At 49.7% G+C, this 22,736-nt stretch overlaps 1 protein-coding gene across 1 annotated transcript in view; it reads left to right on the top strand.

Moving 5' to 3' along the window:
• The first annotated feature begins 389 nt into the window (after positions 1 to 389).
• SYNDIG1 (synapse differentiation inducing 1) overlaps positions 390 to 22,736 on the top strand; it is a 73,644-nt gene continuing 51,297 nt past the window's right edge. Inside the window, exons 1-2 of the mRNA XM_054195555.1 lie at positions 390 to 500; positions 14,200 to 14,769. Of these exons, the coding sequence (XP_054051530.1) occupies positions 14,290 to 14,769 (480 nt within the window). The 5' untranslated portion in view covers positions 390 to 500; positions 14,200 to 14,289. The remainder of the gene's footprint in view (positions 501 to 14,199; positions 14,770 to 22,736) is intronic.

Raw genomic sequence — 22,736 nt, 5'->3', positions numbered from 1 at the left:
GGCGCTGAGCTCCGGTGTGTGGGGAGCAGCGGAGAGACCCTGTCTGGGAGGAAGGCCCAGGGAGGAGGAGGAGGAGGAGGTGGAGATGGGGGGCAGAGAGGGGAGGGTTTTGCCGTGTCCCCCCCGCGGGGAGAGGGGGTACACGCCGGGGGATGTGAGGCTGCTCCTGCTGCAGGAGGAAAGTTGGCCGCGCCGCCACGCAGGGCTGGTTCTCCTGCCTCCCTCCGCCTGCCTCCCTCCCTCTCTCCCTCCTCCTCTTCCTCCTCCTCCTCCTCCTCCTCCTCCCCGCGAGTTGAGCGCACAGTGCAGCCGGGCGGTGCAGGAGGCGCAGCCCCGCCGGCCCCTCGCCCTCCCCGGCCCCTCGCCCTCCCCGGTCCCCCGCCGCCGGGATGCTGCCGTGCGCCGCGGCCGGGCGCTGAGCCGCCGCCGGCCCGGGAGCCGCGCCGCCCCTCCTGCAGCCCCCGGCGGGAGCATCGCGCTGCGGGTCACCTTGCAAGGAGGTGAGTGACCCCCCCCTCCCTCCCCCCTATCCCATCCCATCCCACCCCATCCTCTCATGGAGCGATGCACCAAATTCCCCCCGCAGCCTCCGGAGCGGGGCCGCCGGGCACGGAGCGGGGCGGGGGGGGGCGGTACCGCGGCTCCCGCAGCCGCCGCGGCAAGAGGGTCTCCGGAGGGAGCCCGGGGAGCGCAGGGACTTGGGGCCGCCCCCGGGATGCTGCCCGCGCCAGGCAGCCGGGGAGAGGTGGCGGGAGGGGGGGCGTGGGGGACGCCCGCGGCGCAGCGGTGCTTCCCCGGTGCCCCGCCGAGAGCCGAAATTAGCACGCCCGGTCTTGCACGGCCCGCCTGGCGGGGGTCAGGGGAGGAATCAGGGTTTTCCAGTGCCGTGGCAAGGTTTGGATTGGGAGCGCTGGAAGAGAAACTGGACCGCGGGGTCCTGCTTTTCCTTTCCCTTCCCCAGGAGAAATCCCCTCCGGCTCACTGTGGCCGAGCATCTTTCCCTCCCCGCACCCCGCCATCCCGCCGGGATGGGGGGGAGCGGGGCTGTGCGGGGCTCCACGGCCACGGGCCGGCTCCGGGGCAGAGCCCGAGCCGGGCGAGAGGCGGCAGGGAGCCACAGCCGCCCTCTCTCCTCAGCAGCCTGCTCAAGAGGCGCCGGATTGAATTTCTTTTCCTTCCCATCCTTTAGTTTGTGGGCAGCGACAGCCAAGTTGGAGAGAGGGATGGTTAAGGCGAGGGGACAGGAGTGATCCCTGCTATTCAGTGGCAGAGAGGGGTGACCTTGGGTAAGCCCCCCATGCGTGCCCCATCCTTCTGGGTCGGGTATCACTAAAGCATCCCGCAAGGCACCAAGGGGGAACCCTTCGGTAGGAAGAGGCTGGGGAATGCAGTGAGACCTTTCTGGAATTGGCACTGCAGGAGTTCTGGAACAGGACTGGCAGCGCTCGCTGGTCCAGAGCACGGCTGCAGGAGGAGAGGTGCAAAGGTCTATGGGGGACTGGCGGCGGCGGCGGTGGTGGTGGTGGTGGTGGGTTTTGTCGCCCCGTAAGAACATGGAGCTACCTAGTGGCAGGAGTTGCTCTGGAGAGCAATCTGTTGAACTGTGTCTTCAAAATAACTGGAGGGGGAGGCTGCAGCCTCGGCGTGTAGTGAGAGAGAAAGAAGCCAAAAAAAGATCTAAACTTTCCAGGGAGATTAAATATTCAAATCACAAATAATTAGACATTAATCCCGCATAAACAGGGCATTAACAACAATTAAAAGATGCTTTGATATTCTTAAACCCAAGAAGATGAGTTAACTGGTACTTTCAGGGGGATTATTGTGTATTATAAAACGCAGTCAGAGCAGAGAATGCACTTTTCTACATTCATGTATTTAAATGACTTGCTCTTAATTATAGTTAATGAGCTATCATCTTCAAAGTAGCTGCATTTAGATGCTCTCATATTAGTTTCAAATTACCTCGCTCCAAAGAATAAGCCACTTCTGATTTTACTGGCCAAGGTGACATTTTATTGGCAGTTGGGTAACTACAGGTCGTGCCAGGGTGTACGTAGGATGAATACATTTGTAGGAATTAAATGAAGTTTCCTTTTATTAAGTGGGCAAGCAGACATCTCACACCACTGGTGCCATACGCTCTGGAATAAATCTCACACGCACAGGAAGGCTCTTCGTTATACAAATGCAGATGTAATGCAGTACTGGTGTATACAGGCACCACCACAACACATTTAACTTGATGAACGCTGCTTTCTGGATTTAAAATGCTTTTGCTTCTAAGGATAGTATTAGAGAAAAGGTGTGACACAGCTGGATAAGTTTTTTTGTCTTTCTCTCTACTGTAAATTCATATCTGCAGAAAGCTATAAACGCTTCTGTCCAGGAGAGTTTTTAATACTGCCTATGTGGTCATTAAGATTGCAGATCACATAGTGGGACTTACAAATTTTGTTTTCTTCACTGTGAAGAGTCGACTTTGGACAGGTTATTGTTTGTACAGTGCCGTTGGGAAAAAACGGAATAGAACTGCGGAGATTTAAACAGGAGGAAAATACTCTGCGTGTTCGGGGACTTTGCTCTGACAAATGTGAATGACTAGTGTCTGTGTGTAAGTGTGTGAGTGTGTATCTGCTCATGGCTGAATACACATCCTCTGGCTACCAAAACAAATGTTCCTGAATACTCTTCCTCTAGTAAAAGTTGGGAAACTACTTTGAGCAATGAGATCACAGCAAAACGCTCCTCGGCAGATGTAAATGTCTGTGACCCTGAGGATTCATGTGGAGCTGGTCCAACCTGTGGCACCTAAGAATCAAAAGATTTTGTGCTTTGAATTTGGTGTCATAATATCGGAAGCGTGACAAACTCTGGTTATTTTCATTGCACCGGCAAAAACCGCATTTTAAAATAGTGGTGCAGCACAGGAGAGGTGTGAGTCCATGCATGCCTTTAGCACTCCCAGTTTTATACATGGCATCCCTGTAGGTATGTATCTGTGTGTATGTGACTAAATAAAACCTGAGTGTGTGAAGTTCCCTCATTAATCATCCATTCAAATCCGTGCTTTAAAGTATTTCTCTCCTTAAGCTCTGAAACTTTAGTTCACTGAGGCACGAGAAGAATGAACTGACTGCTCACATCCAGTTGGCATAATTTGAGCAGAGGTTTAATGGGGTTTATGTGCTTTGATTGAGTGTTCAGACCCCTTAAAAATCCCCAGGGAGAAGGAAGATCTCTGAAATGGTGCTTGCAACTGGGTGATTTGCTCGGAAGACAATCACGGCATAATCAAAGAATTCAGCTCCTTGAGGGGGGACCTGCCCATCCTAGGTCCCATGAGACGTCCTGCCCGGTGCCAGGTCCTGCAGGACAGCTGTGCTCAGCTTGCTTCTTCAGGACGTCTCCCGCGGCAGCTGCCCTCTGCGTGCAATGGCTGACCCAGTCCTCTCCCAGCGTCCCCACGCCACCCGCCCGCCTTCCAGCTCCTGTTCTTGTGCTCTCTGCAACAAAATCCTCTCCCTTCTCCCCACTGCATGTGGTGTGCAAGGTCACAGAGGCAATGCTGAGCTGCTGTGCTGCCAGCCAAATGCCCGTGCCTCCCCTGTAGAAACTTCTTAGCTTCTACATCCCTTCTCCTCCCAGAAGGAAGAGGATATAGGATTTTTCTTCTGGCTCTGGCAATGCTCTGAGTCTAATGGGCCCCATTATTCATTTCAACTCTGATTTCTACAGGGAGGGATGAACATCGGGTTAAGAAAGGTCTGTAAAAGTCAATCTACACCCACTGATGCTACTTTTCAGTGTTTCCCTGCCCACCCTATCTGCGTCCAGCTACCAGTCTCGCTATGTCGAAATCACTTATTCTGTGAAGCTTTTGTCCCACAGCGTATTCCTGGCTCTGCAATTCTTCTAGGGGCTGATGGAGCAAGGCTGATTTTATTGCCCCAGCAGTGGCTGCTTAATCTAATCATCCTCGCCCTGATGAACTGGCACTAGAAATTTTACAGTAGCACAGAAGCATTTTTCTAGCAAAGTGACTTACGACCCTGGGGTGCTTTGCTTGGGGCAGGAGATAGGGAAACCTTCATTTTGCACCAGGTCTGCACCACTAGGCTGTTTTCCTGTTCTGTCCTGTCTTTATTTATCATTCCTGCCCTCAGGAATATCTCAAATCCCAGCCTAGAGCTTAGCGTTGGTGTATGACAATGCAGAACAAGTGTGAGACAGGTGTCTTGTCCTGCCTTGCTTCCTGCATACAAGGTGGAAACACGAGTGGAGCCAGATGAGCGGGGTGTACGCAAGGACCAGGCTCTATGGAGGCTTGGCTGCCCATCGGGAATGAGACTTGAGGGAGTTAGTAGGACCAGTCCTGGAGCCACATCTGGGTGTTTCTGTCTCTTGGCCAGACTGGTTAGAAACACAGTTAACTGGGGATTTTAGGTCAAAGGGAAGCACTGGAGTCAGCCTGCAAGCAGACCAAGAGGACCAGGTGATGCTGTGATGTTGATATTCCAGGGTGAGCCTCCTGGGGTTCATTTAGATGCTCTGCTGTGTGCAGCAGGGACTTCGCTTTGCTGCAGGTTTCTACAGGGCAAAGCATCAGGTGGCTTCTTCTAGGCTGGAGAATTTTAATTCTGTTACAACATCAGGCATCACTAAAATCAGGGAGAGGTTTTTTCTGGTCGTAACACAGTCTTTTCCAGACCTTTAAATCTTAGATCGACTCTCCGGAACTATCCCGACTCTGTGGCGTAGGGACCAAGAGAACTGAGGCATCGCATCTTGTCACCTGAGGATGCAGCTAGTCTATCAAGTAAACAGACAAGCAGTTCAGCTGTGTGTAAGTTTTCACTCTGAAAAGCATGGGTCGTGGTTAAACCCACAAAAGCAACAGTTCTGGCCCCAAACCTGGCAATGATGAGTGTGGGTCTGAGTCAAGTTTTCCCCAGAAGCTGGAGCAGTGCTTGGGCAGAGGCTAGCAGTGCTCTTCGCTCCATGCAGGAGCGTCGTGGGACTCACTTTGGATGAAGTTTTTTCTCAGTGAGGGCACTCAGAACAATTAAGGATGCAATTATACACCCCAGAGAACAGCTGTATTCGCTTACTTGGAAGGTGAACGGCAGCACAATTTTCTGCTCTTCGATTTGGCAAACAGATCCTTCAGCCTGACCACGCTGCTGAAGGTAGTGACCTGAGCTATTTCATTATGTGTCTCTCTATTTATTATGTCATGAGGGTTAGTTTTATCGCACTGGACATAATCAGAGTTTTACAGAACAGCTTTTTGGGATGGACGGAGGGAGAAGAAATGTCAGCTTGGCCTTCTCTTGGGAGAGACACGTCTTTTAAAGCAAGAATCACTCCTCATAGAATCATAGAGTTGGAAGGGACCTTGAAGATCATGTAGTTGCAACCCCCCTGCCCTGGGCAGGGACACCTCCCACTAGACCAGGCTGCTCAAAGCCCCATCCAGCCTGGCCTTGAACACCTCCAGGGATGGGGCAGCCACAACTTCCCCCGGCAACCTGTTCCAGCGTCTCACCACCCTCACAGTAAAGAATTTCGTCCTAATATCTAATCTAGATCTCCCTTCCTCCAGTTTAAAACCGCTACCCCTCATCATATCACTACACTCCCTTACAAAGAGTCCCTCCCCATCCTTCCTGTAGGCCCCCTTTAGGTGCTAGAAGGCTGCTATAAGGTCTCCCTGGAGCCTTCTCTTCTCCAGGCTGAACAACCCCAACTCTCTCAGCCTGTCCTCATAGCAGAGGTGCTCCAGCCCTTGCATCATCTTCGTGGCCCTCCTCTGGACCCACTGCAACAGGTCTGTGTCCTTCTTATGCTGGGGGCTCCAGAGCTGACTCAATCTCCCCAGTTTGAAATGGGGGCGGGGGGCTCAGAGGGCTGTGAAAAGGCTGGATACACTTGGGGTTGTCCAATGGTCCTGTTCTGAGGTATTGAGGACCCTCTGAACAGCAGCGCTGCAAAGAACCCGGTGACACAAGCTGGTGCGAAGGCATCCTTTGCTGCACGTGCTGCTGGATAGCCAGGCTCAGCGTGGAGGGTACGCATTTGCAGCCAGGAGAGGAGGAGAAGGCATGAGAGAAGCGTGTGTCGGGCACATGCACCAAAGACTTTGATCATGTGGAGATGCAGAATTAGGACAGGATCCAGCTGTTTCATGGGTTGGCACTGAGCTCGTCAGCCACTTGGTCAAGGCTGATTTGTAGCACTCATGCGTCCAGATGCAGTTAGGTAGCTGATAACAGCTTTCCAACACTGAGCTTTCCCCGGTTGCATTGGTGAAATGAATTTCTCGCTTAAAAAGGCACGGAGCCTTATTTTTGACTGCTTTCACTTTGCAAATTAATTGCCGTTAAGTTGTGCAAGGTGTTTTTATAGTGGCGCCTTCCACAACAGCCAGGGTTATTTACATTACAGCCAGGTGCTGTTATTCAGGTCAGATATTCAGTAGATGGAAAGTGAAATTTTGTTGTCAAATGAAAAAAAGTTGTGAGCTCAACAAAGAGTCGAGGCTGCCAAAATTAGTCGGGAAGGAGGGTTGCTAGAAAAGCCTGAATGTGTCATTTTTTTTTTATTGGAGGCAACTTGAGGCAAACTTAAAGCCAGTTCTTTCAATTAAGAATGAATAAATGAAACATTACTTTTCATTTTGGCTCAGGCAAGATGCTTCCATCTGCTCAAAAGCAAATATTTTGTTGCAGGGATAACATTTTATGTTTTAGGTCAACACAAGGTAATTCCTCCTTTCTCCCCCCACCCAGTTCTTGGTTCAGCTACTGAATCAAGCAATCAATTATTCAGGCAGATCTAATATGCATATGGTAATTGTTTCCACATTTAAATATACCTCTGGACAGGCAATCAAGAGACCTGGATTTTATTTCCAGCTCTGCTACTGTGTCTGACGTGACCTTGGGCATTTCACTGTACTCTGAGTCCCTCCTTTTCAAGGCAGGACGGGCCCACGTCTCACGGAGGATTTGCTGCATATTGGTAATACTAAAATAGCATGGAGGTCTTTTTCCTTCCACTGTTAGCAATGAAACATTTAACTATCACTAACGCATGCATTCCTAATTCTCCCAGCATGAGTTCGTTGCATTGCCTTACGAAACTCCCTGTAGTTTACTTAATAGGTCTAAAGGAATTTCAGCTGCTGAAATAGCAACGCTCCCTTAAAACAAAACCTATTTCAATGAGCCCAGCTAAATCAAAGAAGAAAAATACAAGCGGGAAATGTTTTTTCCTTCCTTTCCTTGAATATTTCACTTTGTAATCAGCTCTCCAGATGCGCACATTGCCTGTGCTTTCTCTCAAGCAAAGGGTCCGTATGTGTTGTTGCAATTTCTAGATGTTTGAAATACCTTAAACTATGTCGAAGCCTACCGCATTATGGATTAAAAAGTCCCTCGTACCTGGAAGCTTGCGCCAGGGAAACCTGCAGCCTCCAAACCTCTCACAATGTGGTTTCTGTCAAGCTGCAGCTCTCACCATTTGGCATGCCTGTTCTTCAAGAAAGCTTTCTCCCCCCTGCTTTCTGTGTGCTGGCAATGGGGGAACCAGAACCAAACCCAGCGACGCTTTGTTGAATCTGGTAGTCATGAGGCTGCTTCAGCTTCTGCTAGTGGAACAACCCTTCAAAGTGTGGTTATTGCCCTTTCTTGCGATGCTGGCATTAGGTTTAGGGTCACTGAGGGGTTGGCAGAAGAACGTGGGAGCAGTGGATGTCTTGTTGGGAGAATGGGAGACAGGTGGGAATCTGTTAGGAGCAGAGAGATTTGGATTATAGGGTAACTCAAGTTGAAGGAACCTCAGGAGGTCTCTAGCGCAATCCCATGCTCAAAGCAGGGTCAACTATGGGGTCACACCAGGTTGCACACCAGAAGCTTCATCCAGTTGGGTCTTAAAAACCTCCCAGGGTGGAGACTGCACAACCTCCCTGGGTGACCTTTTCCAATGATTGACGGTCTTCATGGGGAAAAGATTCCCCCTTATATCCAAGACCCCCATGTAGATGCACATGAGCTCTTTGAGCCCTTTCTCCTGGCTGATCCTCTGCAAGATCTGCAGGGAATGACAATGGGTGCGGCTGTAAGGCTTGACAGCAGATGAGGACTCTGCCTTCAGCCTCCCCATGGCTTGCCTTCATCTCCAAGTTTTCCTGACAACAAACCAGGCCTTTGGGGACGGGGATGTCTGGTCTGCCTGGATGAACGTCCTTCTGATCTGTTGTGAGGAAAGGGCTGGGGCTTTTCAACTGTAGCCTGGTATTTCAGAGGTAACGGAATTGCTTGTTCACATAGGGCTTTTGGTACCTGTCAAGCGCCTCCAGAAGGCTGAAACACCCTGAGGCTGTGCTAGAGCTGCGCAACGGGGAGAGCCCCGTGGAGGGGCTTGCTGGGCCACGGAAGAGCGAAGGAGTTTCGGGACGGTGGCCAGTAGCAGAGCTGTCTTCTGCTCCTTGTCTGCCAGAGCCCGGGGCACAGCGTTTAGCTCTCCTCTCCTTGCCCTCTCTACGGCTTGCCTATCTCTGTCTCACACCCTTCGCTTAATTAGCTTGTCAGCCACTGTCATCATAGCGGGAGTCTGCAGAACACCAGCAGAGCGTAGCTCTCATTGCAGCTACCGTAGCTGGGCTCTGCTGTAACACAAGTGATAGCTTAATAAACCACAGCATTGCAGACTAAATATCTTGGCACTGGTTGCAGCTTCTTATTAAAATAAGAAAGAGAGAGAAAAGAAAAAAAAAAAAAGAAATGCAAGAAATTGGAAAGACTGAAGGTTGTAATAATTAATGGCTTCACTTTTAATACCAGAGACCTGGGTAAAAATGCCTAATCCCCAAGGTAAAAATTAGATTGAAGTTTGATCTACTACTTGTCAATAGCTTGAACTTGTTTTTCCCTTTTAGTTCCAGCCTCAAGTCTGAAAATGCAGAATTATTTCTGGTTAGCCTGAGTACCAGTGAGTGATTTGTGGGGAGAAATTCAAACTGTGCGAAGACAAATGAAACCTGAATCAAAGCAGTTAAATTAACTCTGCGTCTTGGAGCAGACTGAACAGCTCTCTTATTTAAAGGGCTCTGATGAGTTTCATTTTCCTGTCAGCATCATTCTGAAACCTCACTGCGCTCCCCGGTAATGAGAGTGGCTCTTTTTCGCTGTGAGTGTTGGCTCCCTGCAGAGAAGGCATCCTCCAGTTGCCTCAGGTGGTCTATCAGAGGTCATCTGCTCAGTCGTGCTGCCATCCGGGATCCTCTGGGCTGCAGTTTGACCTGGAAACTGGGGCAATCTTCAGTTTAGGACCTGCCCGCGAGTCACAGACACATGAGCCTGGCCCGGGTCAAGTCAGGGAAAGCCCTTAATGAAAAGATGGTGACTGAGTCCACCTCCGAGGAGTCCCTGCAGGCAGGATACAGGCTCTGAGCCACGGCATAAGCACTTGCTGCCTTTTAAGTGCCATAAGCACATCACATCCACAAGTGATGGCCCCTAAGCATCACTCCTGGACACCTGACACTGTCCGTTGCTTCTCTGTCTGAACTGGGGGACTTGTTTCACCTGCTTCACTCATCTGTAGGTTAAGCTGAGAGGGTCTCCCCTGTATTTTACAGGTGTATTGTTACTCCAAAGAGAGACTGAGCCCACCAGTCTCGCGCACTTTGCGTAACTGCAATTAATTTCCCCCAAGAAGCATCCTTGGGTGTCTGCAGTAGGTGAAATCAAGTCCAGCCTTTGCCTCTAATTCTCCTACCAACACTGGGGTAGCAGCAGGTTACAAAGGCCTTTGGAAATCTGATTTGACTTCCTTCAGCCGGTGGTTGGGAAGAGAAAAGCCCGGGGGAGGTTCTTTCTTATCCATGAGGATGTGAAATCTCATTTGTGGCTGCCGACACTCTTAATCCTGCCTTTTTATTGATGAAGAATCTCTGGGTACCTCAACTGTTTCTCAGTTTCCCTAGACAGCAATTGACCTTGTTTCAGCTACGCATCAAAATGCACCAGCAATCAAGGTGCTATTGATTTAAACCTAATGGCCAGCCACTCAGGAATTTCACCCGGAAAAGAAAAATCAATGCCACCTTATTATTATTATTATTATTATTATTATTATTATTGTTTTTCCTGTTAAGATATTATAATGAAAAGGCATAAGAGTCTCACCAGCTCCTTACCACTAAACAATACACTTGCACGGCCGAGAACATTGGGTCAGGCTCTGGTAAGGCTGCCAGCCAGCTACAGATTGAAATGACGCTAGGGTTAAACAATTTTCCTTGATTGCCTGCTGCCATCCGTGTCTCTCTCTGCTGACCTTCCCCGAGGCGCGCGAGCTGCACTGCTATGTGGGACTCCGGAGAGGATGTCTTGAGCAATGCATTAGCCCTATTGCTGGAGGAGCTCTGTGTGGGAAAGATGCTCCCTCTCTTGTCCTTGCCTCATTCTGGATGTTTTCTTTCCCCCGCCTCCCCCATCCCAAGGGGAAAGTGTCACTCAGAATCTGCAAGATTGGTTTACAAGGCTGGTTTAAATGCATGGCAGCTAAGCACCGGCCAGATAGATGCTGAGATCCACGGTAGGACTGAGCAGCACCACGGGCTCCCTCCTATCTAGTAAGTGAGACATGCCAGCATCCATCCTGTCGCGCGTAGGTTGAATGGTCCAACATCTACTGTGTCCATGCCACTAAGCTCTCTTACCTGACCAAGTGAGGTGATTTTCCCCTTTGGGCTTTTCAGGAGCATGCATGGCACGCACTTACTGCAGTGTAGGTGTTGTCTGGGAGAAGGCACTGGCTGAAGCCAGGCTATGGGGTGTGCTAACACTAGGCTAACCCTAAAAACTCAAATTTTGGGGTGATTAGGGAGGATGCTTGAGCCCGTAACGTAGTTGTTCTCAGTTCCTTGCGATGATAGTGATATCAGCCATACCATACCCGAGCCATCATGAGCCGTCCCTGTTTAGGTCTTTTGCAGAACCTTACCTGTCGGCACTCCAGAGACTTTGGAACCAAATCACTTTTTCAAATGTTGTTGAGCCTTGGGCTCCCTTTTGATCAGCCTTTTGCAAAAGGGGCTTGTCTCCTGCATCACGTAGGCTGATGAACATTTAGGAGCAAGGGATGTCACTCTTGCCTGGGGCAGTCCTGACTCCTGACAACACCGACTTCCCAGTGACATTCTGAAGTGCTCCTTGGTCTCAGGTCACTTAGGCATACTAAAGCATTTTCCCCTGTGGCCTCTGCTTACTATTCTTCTCCTGTTCCTGAGGAGCGTGAGAGGAACTGAGGGACAGTTTTCATTTCCTATGATTTTGGAGAGTCCCCATGCACCTCAACTTTAAAGAGATGGGAGTCACCCTTCCTCATAATCCATACCTTTCAAGATGGCCACCTAAAATTGCATGAGGAACATGTAGCGGTCTGCAAACCACCTACGTCTGGTGTCACTATGCCCGTAGAGCCTCATTTGCACCCATTGCAAGCAGATGATAGGCGAGTGCAGAGACAACGTGAAGGGAATCTGACAGCATGGCTCGAAGGCATGAGGTAAAGCTGCCTTAAAATGGCATTTTCCTGAGTGCTGCTCAAGCCAGACAACAGCCATTTGTTGGAATGATGTGCCAGCATGCAGGTGGAAGGCCTAACCCAAGCTTTGCTGCAGCCATTGACGCAATGGCCAACTACTGACCTCTTCATCCATTCTTCTGAGAGGGGATCAGTTTGATTTGCACATCTTCTTCCAATTTCTACTACATCTGTGGCATATTTTTGCTGACCACCTCAGTTTGCTTGGACAAATGGCAGGGCTAAGAATGCTTCTGAGCCAGGTTACAGTTTTGCGTGAAGTCTCTCAGACTTCAGTGGGGTTGATGATTGGTGTCACATGTCAGGGAGCCTTGCACTTTTTTCAAGCCAGCTCAGAGGGAACTGACAACGTGCTCTGTAATTGCTGGGTTTTTCTCAGCTTTTGCCTGCGGTGATGTACTTTCGTTTAGTTTCTTTGGTAGGTGCGGGAGGAAGAAGGGGAAGGCTTGTGGGCAAACTGGAGACATAGCAGAATAATCTCCTAAGCAAGTGGTCCCACCCGACCTGGGTAAAGCACCGGGTGTTCCCCAGCTGAGGTTGTGGCTGAGTCCCACCCAGCCTCTGAAGCTCCTAAACAGCCAAACTGGGACAGTTTAGCAGCTGTCAGGAGGTCCTGCAGGTTGCCAGTGCTCAGTGGGGAGCGGCAGATGGAAGCACCGGTCCTAAGGCAAATGTGCGACACGTTGGCCTCCCCACCCGCTCTCACCTGCTGAAGGTCGCTTGCTTCTCCAAAAGCATCTCCACCTCGCACCAATATGTCTGTGCTGAGACAGGCTGATGTTACCCCACCGGGAGCGGGAAGAGGGCATGGTCCTCTTCACTGAGCACAGGCTTAGCTGCATATGGAAATGAGTTTTCCTTGGAAAGGCAGGGCACCCGCTCTCAGTCTTATCTGCTGCAAAGGGGCTGAGGGCTTTGGGACTAATCCTGGGGTGAAACTGAGTCGGAGCTTCCAAGCTAATCTGCAGATTGGTTTAATTCTGCCAGCACGTTCCCCAGGTTTGGGGCTGAGAGCTGTCTCATGTAAATTCCACAGGATCCCACGGTGGTGTATTTTGACTTGTGCAGCTTTCCTGACAGTTCACTTAGGACGAGCACTGAATGATTTGGTAACACAATAAACTGGGTTTTCTGCATGTTAAACCAAGTGCTGTGAATGCAAGCATTGCAGCGTACTTAGTTAAGCTCTCTTGTATGTTAAACAAGATTCTTGCTTCGTTTGTAGCATAAGAACAGACGACCAGCTCTTAGCAATGGTTTAAATGTTTCTTGCCAGCCAAAGGGCAGACCGCAGATGTCTGAGCAGTGGAGTTATTTAGAGGAAATAAAATCAGGCTTTTGCTAGCCATCGCTGCGTTAAGATGATCTCTGATATGAAAGGGAAATAGAAAGCATCAAGTAAAAACAACGCGTGTGTGTGTTCGTGTGGGTAATTCTTGTTTTCCTCCAGACCGCGCAGTGGGGACAGGTAATCTTACCTTCAGAATTTGGCCATAGAGGATCTACAGTGAAGCTGTTTGAAGCCAGGAGCATTTCTGTGGTTTCTATGGTCGGGCCCAGAAACAAACCCCTGAGCTCACTGTTGCTGAGGCAGATACACCGGTATTTCAAAAGGCATTTTCCTTTGTCTGCACCTGAGCAAAACTGGTGTCCTGGTGAGAACGTGTTTGGGCCGGAAAAAAAGTACTTTTAGCCTGCTGAACTGTCTCTTTGCTTCCCCACGCCGTAGTGCAGCCCACACAAAAGTGAACCAGGCTGGCGGGCTGGTGAGACAGGGGGCGGCTGTTGTTCCTCTGCAAAAGGAGACAACCGGCTCCTGGTCCTCAAGCGACTGTGCCTCCATGTCTTCCAGGTGAATCTGCATGGGGATGGTCACGCTGACAAGCCCCATCGCAGCCCTTCAATCTGTCGCCCCGGGGCAGCCTCAGAGGCATTGGGAGAGGTAGAGCACCCAGAGCAACGGAGGGGATTTGAGGCCCCGTCTAGACGAGTTATAATTCCTCTGGGTCAGATCTGATCTCGCCTTCAGGTGGTGGTTTTTCAGTCGATTTGAAGGGTGCTGCCTGCTTCTTTTCCTTCAGCTGGGTTTTCAAAGGGTAGTGAGGCACTCGCCAAGGTGAAGGGTGGCTGCAGAGACTGACAGCTGAATGTCCCAGCTGCCTGCCCTTCGCGATTGCAGGTTTCTGAGAACTGAAAATGGTACTTTTATCTTTTATCCTTGTTTTTCCCTCCCATCTCTCTTACCAGAGTATTTAGAGGAAAGGCACATTGTCCTCAGGATGACAGTGGTGTACCTGTGGGAGGATGGAGAAGGCATCACAGCCCTTCTTTGACAGGGCCCACCATTACCAAGACATCTCAGGAAGTCCTCTGTTCATCTGCTCCTGTTCAACCCATGGATTTGGGGTGGGGTTTTTTGCCTCTCCAAGTGGCTATGCATTTGGAGAGCTAAGGCAGGGTGTGTGCCTATGTAGGTCTGGATTTCGTCATGAGGTGATACCGAAGACAAGCGGATTTGTGTGCCCTGATATGTTATTCATTGCCTTTGTCCTCACCCTGGTATCTGTTTCCTTTCCTTATCAGGAAGATGGGAGCCACTGCCCCGGTGTGACCAGTCTCTAAGGTACAACAAAATAAAGACCGCTCGTCCCACTCCCTCAGACACCTCCCAGTATGGATAGCTTGGTTGAGCAGAACAGCGTGCTAATGCACAACAAGATCGCTGAAGCTGGGAAAAGGAATGGTTTAATTAATACAAGGAACTTAGTGGCAGAGAGCCGAGATGGTCTGGTCTCTGTGTACCCGACCCCCCAGTACCAGAGCCACCGAGCAGGCAGCCTTTCCTCTCCCAGCTGCCTGGAGAAGGGCAGGAACGACCCCGTGCAGCAGCTCCTGGACCCCAACATGCTGCAGCAGACGGTGGAGTCTCACTACCGGCCCAACATCATCCTCTACTCGGAGAACGTGCTGCGCTCGTGGGGCGAGAGCATCGGCTCGGAATGCTGTGAAACCACCTTCATCGAGGACCGTTCTCCCACCAAAGACAGCCTGGAGTACCCGGACAGCAAGTTCATCGATCTCTCAGCAGATGACATCAAGATTCACACCCTCTCCTATGATGTGGAGGAAGAGGAGGATTTCCAGGAGCTAGAGGTCAGATGTCATTTGGGATATGTGGGGAAGGCTGGGAGGAGGAGGGCATATTTGGGGTTAAGTGTACAGCCTCCAAGAGCTGGCCTGCAGGGGATCAGCTGCGTGGGAGGCTGGTCTGCGTGGGATCAGCTGTATCGCTTTCTTCTCCATCCGGGACAGTGAGCGATCGCTCATCTTTATTTGTTGGTCAAAGTCCCAACTCTGTGGATACTAATGGCAAAATTCCCACTGGCCCTAATGGAGATCAGCATTTCCCTCCTGCCTCTGAACGGGCTGGTCAGAAACTGAAGACCCATGTGCTTAAATGCTCTGTGAGGTCGGGGCCAGGACCATCTGCCCATGAACATGGAGCTTGTCTTACTCAGCAGGCCAACATCATCTCTTACTTCCTCCCGACTTGCACTGGGCATAAAGCACATTGTTTTGCATACTGGCTTAAACACAAAACATTTCTGTCTCCAAATGAACGTAAAATCAGAAGTCTTTGGGTTTCAAGCTGCAATGAATCCCATGTCTCTGAAATAAAAGATATTTTTTTTTTCCTCATGGAGCGAAACACTTCATTAGATCCCAAATGCAATGTTTTCTTTTAGATTCCCGTGCTTCATTGATTGCTCACAGTAAAGTAAGATACATTTTGTTCTCCAAATCGGGAAGACTATGGAAAGCAACCTCATTCTTTCTCAAATAATGCATTTTTTACTTTCAAAAATCTTTTTGGTTTTGGCTGAAACCAGCCGCCCAAATGCCGCACAGTTTGCCAGTGCGTGTGGAAATGGAGGGGGTGCGTAATGCTGCTGATCCCAAAACTGTCTCCAGTGTCGGACGCAGACTCCTAACCTGGCAAAGACCGTGTGGCTGTCCGGAGCAAAGGCATAGCTTCAACTCCAATCTCCAAAATGAGATCAAGAGACTATTTTCTTTTGTTTCTCTGTTGCAGGAGTTTTCTCCACTGAGACCTAACAAGTCCTTAAACTTCTATTTTCGCTTCCTCTAATACCCGTGTCTCACCCTGTGATCAGCGCAGGGGCAGCCCAACTTCTCTTTTCTTCTCTTTTCTCTCTGTGTTGATAAGGCAGGGAGAGAGAGGTGTTTTTCCCAGTGTGTGCCAGTAATGCTGTATCGAATGCCTCTGCAGGGAGACAAAAAGTTTCTCTCCGAGGCATGTGAGTGTGTTAGCTCAAATCACACCCTTCTACAGCATTTCAAAATTGGCTGTGGGAAGGTCTCGTTTTCTTAATCAAAACAAAATCCCCGGTTGCTGCCTTTTTGCCCTAGTTTCTCTCATGCAGTAGCGACGCAAGTGACTGCAGCAGGCATGCAATTGCCTAACAGCGTTATTGACACATCTGCCCTCACATTTAGGCAGCACAAAAAAAAAAAAAAAGTCTCCCTCTTGTCAATCCAAATCCAGCAAGACCTTCTTTAGCCAACAGTTGGAGGATAGATTTAAAAAGGCCAAGAAATTATGCAGGACAAGGGAAAATGTTTTATACCAAAAACATTTTCCTTTTCCTTGGTGGGCTTTTTAAGGTGGCTTTGCAATATTGGGTCCTGGATCAGGATGTCTCTTCAAAGTGGTAGCACAGGAGCTTGATCAATTTTTCATAGGGAACCTGTGTTTCTAGAAAACCACCTGTAAAACTGAAGGTCTGGAACAATGACTTCATCCTTCCCCTTCCCAGACCTCAAGGGGAGAAAAGAGAGAGTCTTCGCAACTTTTGGTACCATGGTGTGACAGTGTTGTGCATCGTTTTCCGTGGCTCCTCCTTCTTTCTCTCCTGTTTCTCTGGACTGTAGCCTCCTAAGGTCATACGTGTCCTTTTTTAAATGGGTGTACCGTGTCTGGCGCCACGGATTCCCAGCCTCGCCTCGACCCGCCGGGTGCTGCTGCGCCAATAAACAGAGAGGTGTATGGAGAAAGGGAGGAGACCATGAGGCAAGGTCTGGGGAATGGCCGGCCTGCCTGGAAACACATGCATTGCCAGAATTGCTAGGAGCCTCTGTTTCTAGCCCAGTATCAGTCTCCATCGTTGCGCTACTTGGCCAGCCCTTTGCAGCGCTGTGATTTTCACGCTCCTCCACGAACCAGACCCAAAGAACCAACCCGCTGAGCAACTGCAGTTAGCACAAGGAATGTCAGCATAGGGAGTAACTGGCAGCATCCCAGAAGGTCCAGACTCTGTGGGTGCATCCGGTAGCGCGCAGAAAAACGGGGAGGAGAGGAGGGGAGAGATGCGTTTGATGGCACAAGACCAGCAAAAAAAGGTGACTGCTGCCTTGTGCTCTTCTGGTTCCCATCTGAACAGATGCTGTATCTATGTGGCCAGACGCATGAGGGCCTCCTGGGCTTGGCTAGTACAGTTCACTGGAGACATAGCTTCACGTGTTGAGACTCTGGGAATGGAAGAAAAGTAGTTGAGGACAGCAGGCAGTGAGTAGGGGAATGAACCACGCCAGATTATTAACTACACAAAAACCTGCCTATCTGTCCAAATGAGAACAACAGCACCTGAATCACACAGCACGAGTCTGGCCTGCTGGAAAGCTTTTTTTTTTCCCCCCACTGGTTACTGACAAGAAGCAAATGCTTTTTTTAAATTACTAATAGACCCGAAGTGGGGTGGAAAGGGAGCAGAAGTTAAAAGGAGAACAGTGAGAGAGGATGACGCAGCAGAGGTGCAAGGTTTTGCTTCCCCACTGTGAGAACCGTGAAGGATTTGCTTCTGCCATCGAGGGTGCACAGCACGTTGCTGAGTACGTTGCCACATTGACTGTCATGCCACAGCTCATCAAGGGATGGGAGCTGCATAGTATGAGAGCAGATCAGGGCTCAGTTCTTGTAAGGGGTTTTTGTCGGAACGTTATCTGCTTTGGCACTTCTTTCTGGGAGAAAAACTCTAAAAATAGCCCCTTTTTGCAAACATAGCAAAGAGGGGAGCTCTGCGCAGAAGAGCTGTTGTCTCTTGAAAACTGGGGGCTACCGCCTGTTCTCCACAGGGCAAAGCAAGAGGATTCCCAACTGGGGCATCTCTGTAAAATGCCTTCTGGGAGACAGAACAACCTCGGGGTTGTGAGTTGTTTCCTTTCTGGCCTCTCCCACATCGCCCTGGTACTGCCTGTGTCATTGCAAAGCACCTGCCTAGGGGGTTTCATGACTGGATATTTAGTTTCTTAGAAATGCAGAAAAATCTAACGCACCCCTTTGTAGCAGTCCTGTCCATGCAGTCCTTGCGGAAGTCCAGGGACACACTCAGAGAGAAGCAGCTTTTATGGACCCTGCTGGTCAGTGTGTTTCTGCCAGGGTTTCGTTTTTGAAGAGAATTTGGCTCTTGATAGCCAGAAAGGTGGTTGTTTTCCTGCAGAAAACTTTGCTGTGGATAGAGTTTCTGAAGAACACCATCTATTTTGACTGACGGCAATTTGGGTTTGGTTTGAAGAGCTGACCCAGCCAAACTGTAGGGGCTGCTGCTCTCCTCCCCTTCAGGATGGGTCTATCCAACTCACCAATGTCTAGAAGGAGGCACCTTCTTCCCTCCCCAAGCCCAGGGACTCTGAAGAACCTGGAAGATCTAGCAGAGGAGCAGGAGACAACCTAAGCGAGGGTCCTGCACATCGCTGTAACTACGTGGCCATGTTTAACTTCTTTATTTTTTATTTTTTACTAGTGGTTTGGTTTTTTTTCAGGTCCTGATGCAATGTTATTCAGACTGCCTATGAAAATCATAATTGTCTGGAGGCGAAAACATTTCCGAAACAGCTCTCATTAGCATATACAGCCCCACTTTGCTCCAGCAATTACCAGGCACGAAAGCAGAAGGCTGTACGTTCTGTCAAAGCTTTAAACTTCTCTTTTCGGTGCCCATCCCTGAAATGAAATGATTCCCTATTTAGGTATCTCTGGAATGCTTATAAATATCATATGAGTTCTTTACGCCAGAACTAATGGACAGACGACTTGTCAAATGCGACGGCAGTGAAATATTACATGAGGCGCTAGCTGCAACACCCTCCCGTTAGAGTTCATGTGTAAATGCAGTGCCATCTTTTATCCAGCAACATCATTTGTCATATTACACTCCTGCTAGTTTTCCTCCTAACCCCTAGATAGATGGCTTATTTACAGAAACGCAAGCTATTGATGGCAGCAAATTAAATTATTCATATGTGTCGCATAAAAGAATACATCTGAGCTCTCTCTTAAACCCCTTTTTCTCTTTCCCAGCCATGTCTGAAACAGTCTCTGAAAATGAAATAAACAGAATGTTCTGGGGAGTGAAAGAAAAAAGGAAATGTAGTGCTTTCAAGCTAAACCTTCCTTCTTTTTTTTTCCCTACCAATTGCTGGATGCTGCTGTGAAAGTCATCCCTTTGACGCGAGCATAAAAGTGTGGAGACAGAAGGTGGATCCTAAGCCATGTCCTGTTCCACCTAATTCCTCTTCTCAACGTTCCCAAGCACCTCCAGGCCATGTCTTTTCTGCAATGTAAAGAGAAGTCTCTGGAGGGGGTTTGTGCACGTCGAGCCCCACAACATGCGTGCTTTTTCTCCATGTGCCCAGCTTGCACAGGCTCGGACTGTCCTGCCATGTGCTGAGAATCACAGGATGGGTAAAATTGGAAGAGACCTTAAAGATCATCTAGTTCCAACCCCCCTGCCATGGGCAGGGACACCTCCCACTAGACCAGGCTGCTCAAAGCCCCATCCAGCCTGGCCTTGAACACTTCTAGGGATGGGGCATCCACAGCTTCTCTGGGCAACCTCTTCCAGTGCCTCACCACCCTCACAGTGAAGAATTTCTTCCTGATATCTAATCTAAATCTCCTCTCTTTCAGTTTAAAACTCATCCTATCACCGCATGCCCTTGCAAACAGCCCCTCCCCATCTCTCCTGTAGCCCCCTTTTAGGTAGCGGAAGGCCACTATAAAGTCTCCCCGGAGTCTTCTCTTCTCCAGGCTGAACAACCCCAACTCTCTCAGCCTGAAGAGCTGAGCTGCTCTGTCCAGAGCTTCCCCTGGAAGTAGTATCCTGAAAGCATGTTTGGACACCTCCTGAGGAGCTGAACATGGTGGGGTTCCCCTTCCAGAGAGCTCTGTGGCATCAGCAAAGAGGCAATCTGGCACAGACAGGGGCGGCTGTAGCATGGATGACATCTGAGGCAGGTCTTGCATGGTATTTGCTTTTATGGCCATTTCCCTTCAGGGTCTCACACCTTGTTTTCACTAATGAATTCAATGGTCGTTGCAGTGCTCTTGTGAGGTGGGAAAACGGTATTTTCTCCATTCTGCACCTGAGGAACTGAAGAAAATGGTGCAATAAATGTCTTGCCCAAGCTCTCCTGGGGATGTGTTGTGGATCTGGGAATGCCATTTTGGTTTCTTGTGTCCTGTGGCACATGCTCAGAAGAATACAGGGACATGGGGTAAGGTCACAGGGAGAGATGGAGGCATTTGGGCACCTGTGTCTGGAAACTTAGACTCGTCCAAATTTGTGTATTGTTAATTTCTCTTGGGTACTCAGATGGCATGCCAGTGGAAAACAGCTCTGGAAAGACTGCACAAAACTGTCTGGCAGAATGGTGTCAGATGCGTTTCAATGTAAATAAATGGAAACTAGTACATTTATGGAAAAATAATCTAATCCACGTAAACTCAATGCTGAGCTTGTAACTGAGCTACAACTCAGGAAAGAGACTGCAGAGAAATCATTGTCAGTGCTGTGAAGTCCCACAGACCAGCGTGCAGGGCAAGCCAATCAGTCACAAAAATGTTGCATATCTTGAAGAACAGTTTTGAGAACAAGACAGAGCACTGGCAGCATTTTGCCGCTGTATTGAAGCTCAGTGCAACCCACTTTCTCAAACAGGTTGGACGATTGTGGTCCCCACTTCTTGAGGACCTAGTGGAGATAGAAAAGGGCAAAGAAAATGATCAAGAGGAAGTAGCAGCCTCCTTACGAGGAACGGTGAAGAAAGTTGTGACTCTCTGTTTTGTAGAGAAGGTGGCCAAGGGGTGGTGTACGAGCCAGTTGCACAAGACTGTGAAGGTAAAGGGCGAGCTGAATGCAGACCTGCTGTTTGCCAAACCTGAAATGTTAGAAGCAAGGGACACTTGAGGGAGCTAGCAAGAGATTGACTTGACACAGATAACAGAAAATCGTTCTTCACACACGGAGTGGTGAACGCTTGGTGACTTGCTGCCAGAAGAGGTTGTGGTGGATCAGCAAGCTCGAAAGGGATTAGGCAGATTCATGGATGAGGAATCCGTAAGCAGACATTAAAAGGAACTGGCAAAGCTTTTCTTTCTACTATGTCTTACAAAACCATTGTGGGTGCTGGGGGAGCACAGGGGGTGGGCTGCAAAGTGTCCAGGTTTATGTCGTGTCCTGCTGCTGCTGTCAAAGGCAGAGCACAGAGCTCAATGGACTACTGGACCTATGGACCCCAGAGGACACGCTTTATGTCCCTGGATTCCTTCACAGGCACATTATTAACAGGTTTAAAGAGTGATTACACTTCATTTGCATTTGATTTATTTTCCCCCCTTAAAGGAGAAGCCACTGGAGTCTGGAGACACTGAGCCCTGCCAAGGGATATTAACCTTTATTAGCCAGCCCTAGGTGAAGGGCGCATGGCTGGGAAATCACCTTCAGCAGCCTCCAAGCGTCCTTCTATGAATCTTGTTAATAGCAGCCAGGGCCCAGAGCGATTCCCTTTCTCATCATCACCTCCCTGGGTTGTCAGACTGACACTACGCAGGGAGGTCCCGGGGCTCCAGCCCGTCAGCGGCGTGAGCTCTGGATGAGCTCCATGCTGTCGTTTGCGGAAGGTGGGGATGGGGCACACTTTGAGGACTGGACCACAAAGGAAGCTGTGTCGGCTCTAACGCCAAAAGAGGACAATCATGAAGGGTCACCCCCCCCCCCAGTTTTGGCTGTGTACTGCTACTCTTCCTGCTGAAGTGACTCATTGAAGAGGGGCCTCTCCCTAGTCTTCCTCAACAGGCAGTGCTGAGACCATCTGCTCTGCAGGGACCACCTGCTCTCCTCCTGGCAGGCACCTGTGTCTGCAGACTGTGGAGATCTTCCTCTACCTGAGTGGAGGCCCTAAAGTGGTGCCCCCGTGCCACGAAGAATAATATCGATGAAGTGCACTGCATTCACGGCAGCTTCGCCCATCTCACCAGCTGACAGCGTAAGCTGCCGCGAGCCGCTTCTCTGTGGTGGCCGCTGGCCCACCTGCAAAGGCACGAGCGTGCCGCGACCCACATGTGCCTTCCCCATGACTGCCCAGGGTTGCTGGGAGCCCCTGTCGCTCACACAGAGATTAGGGATATTTACTTTATGGCTGTGATTACTGCTCTCCCAGAGAAAGAGCGTGATTTAGGAGACTGTGGCAGCTGGCCCGTTTTACTATGGATGTGTTAATTGCTGTCTGCAGTAATCCCCTTCCAGTGACAAGGTGTTGAATGCGAGTTACTGATGAGTAACTGGGGCTGAAAACGTCACAAGGGAGGTGATCAAAATTCAGGGGGACAGGGGGGAAGAATGGGCTTGGACAGCTGCATCCAGGGTTTTTTTCCCCTGGTGCGTTTTGATTTTGCAAGGTTATATATGAAAAGCTTCCCAAGCAAGGAGAGACCTCTGTGAGCCCATTCTAGAGGGCTGGCTGCTCGACTGACAAGGCAATTTAGCCTGGGAGTTGGGGAAACAAGAGGAGCTTGGTCCAGGTCAGGGTTAGTGGATTATGGATCATTTAAATACCTTTAAAACTGAAGGGGAGCGATTGCAAAACTCAAAATGGTAAAAAGAAATGAATAGGCCAAAAAAAAAAAATTAAATAAATAATACGTCGCCAGGGCAAAGAATCCGTGGCAGCAACAGGTTTTAGAGACATCACCTCTTAAGTAAGCATCAGCCAGATGCGGCGCAGTGAGGAGTAAGTGTGTCAAGGCAGAGCGGTGATGAACT

This window comes from Rissa tridactyla, chromosome 3 (assembly GCF_028500815.1).
Source record: "Rissa tridactyla isolate bRisTri1 chromosome 3, bRisTri1.patW.cur.20221130, whole genome shotgun sequence".
Classification (NCBI taxonomy): Eukaryota; Metazoa; Chordata; class Aves; order Charadriiformes; family Laridae; genus Rissa; species Rissa tridactyla.
This window is presented reverse-complemented; position numbering and strand designations above follow the sequence as displayed.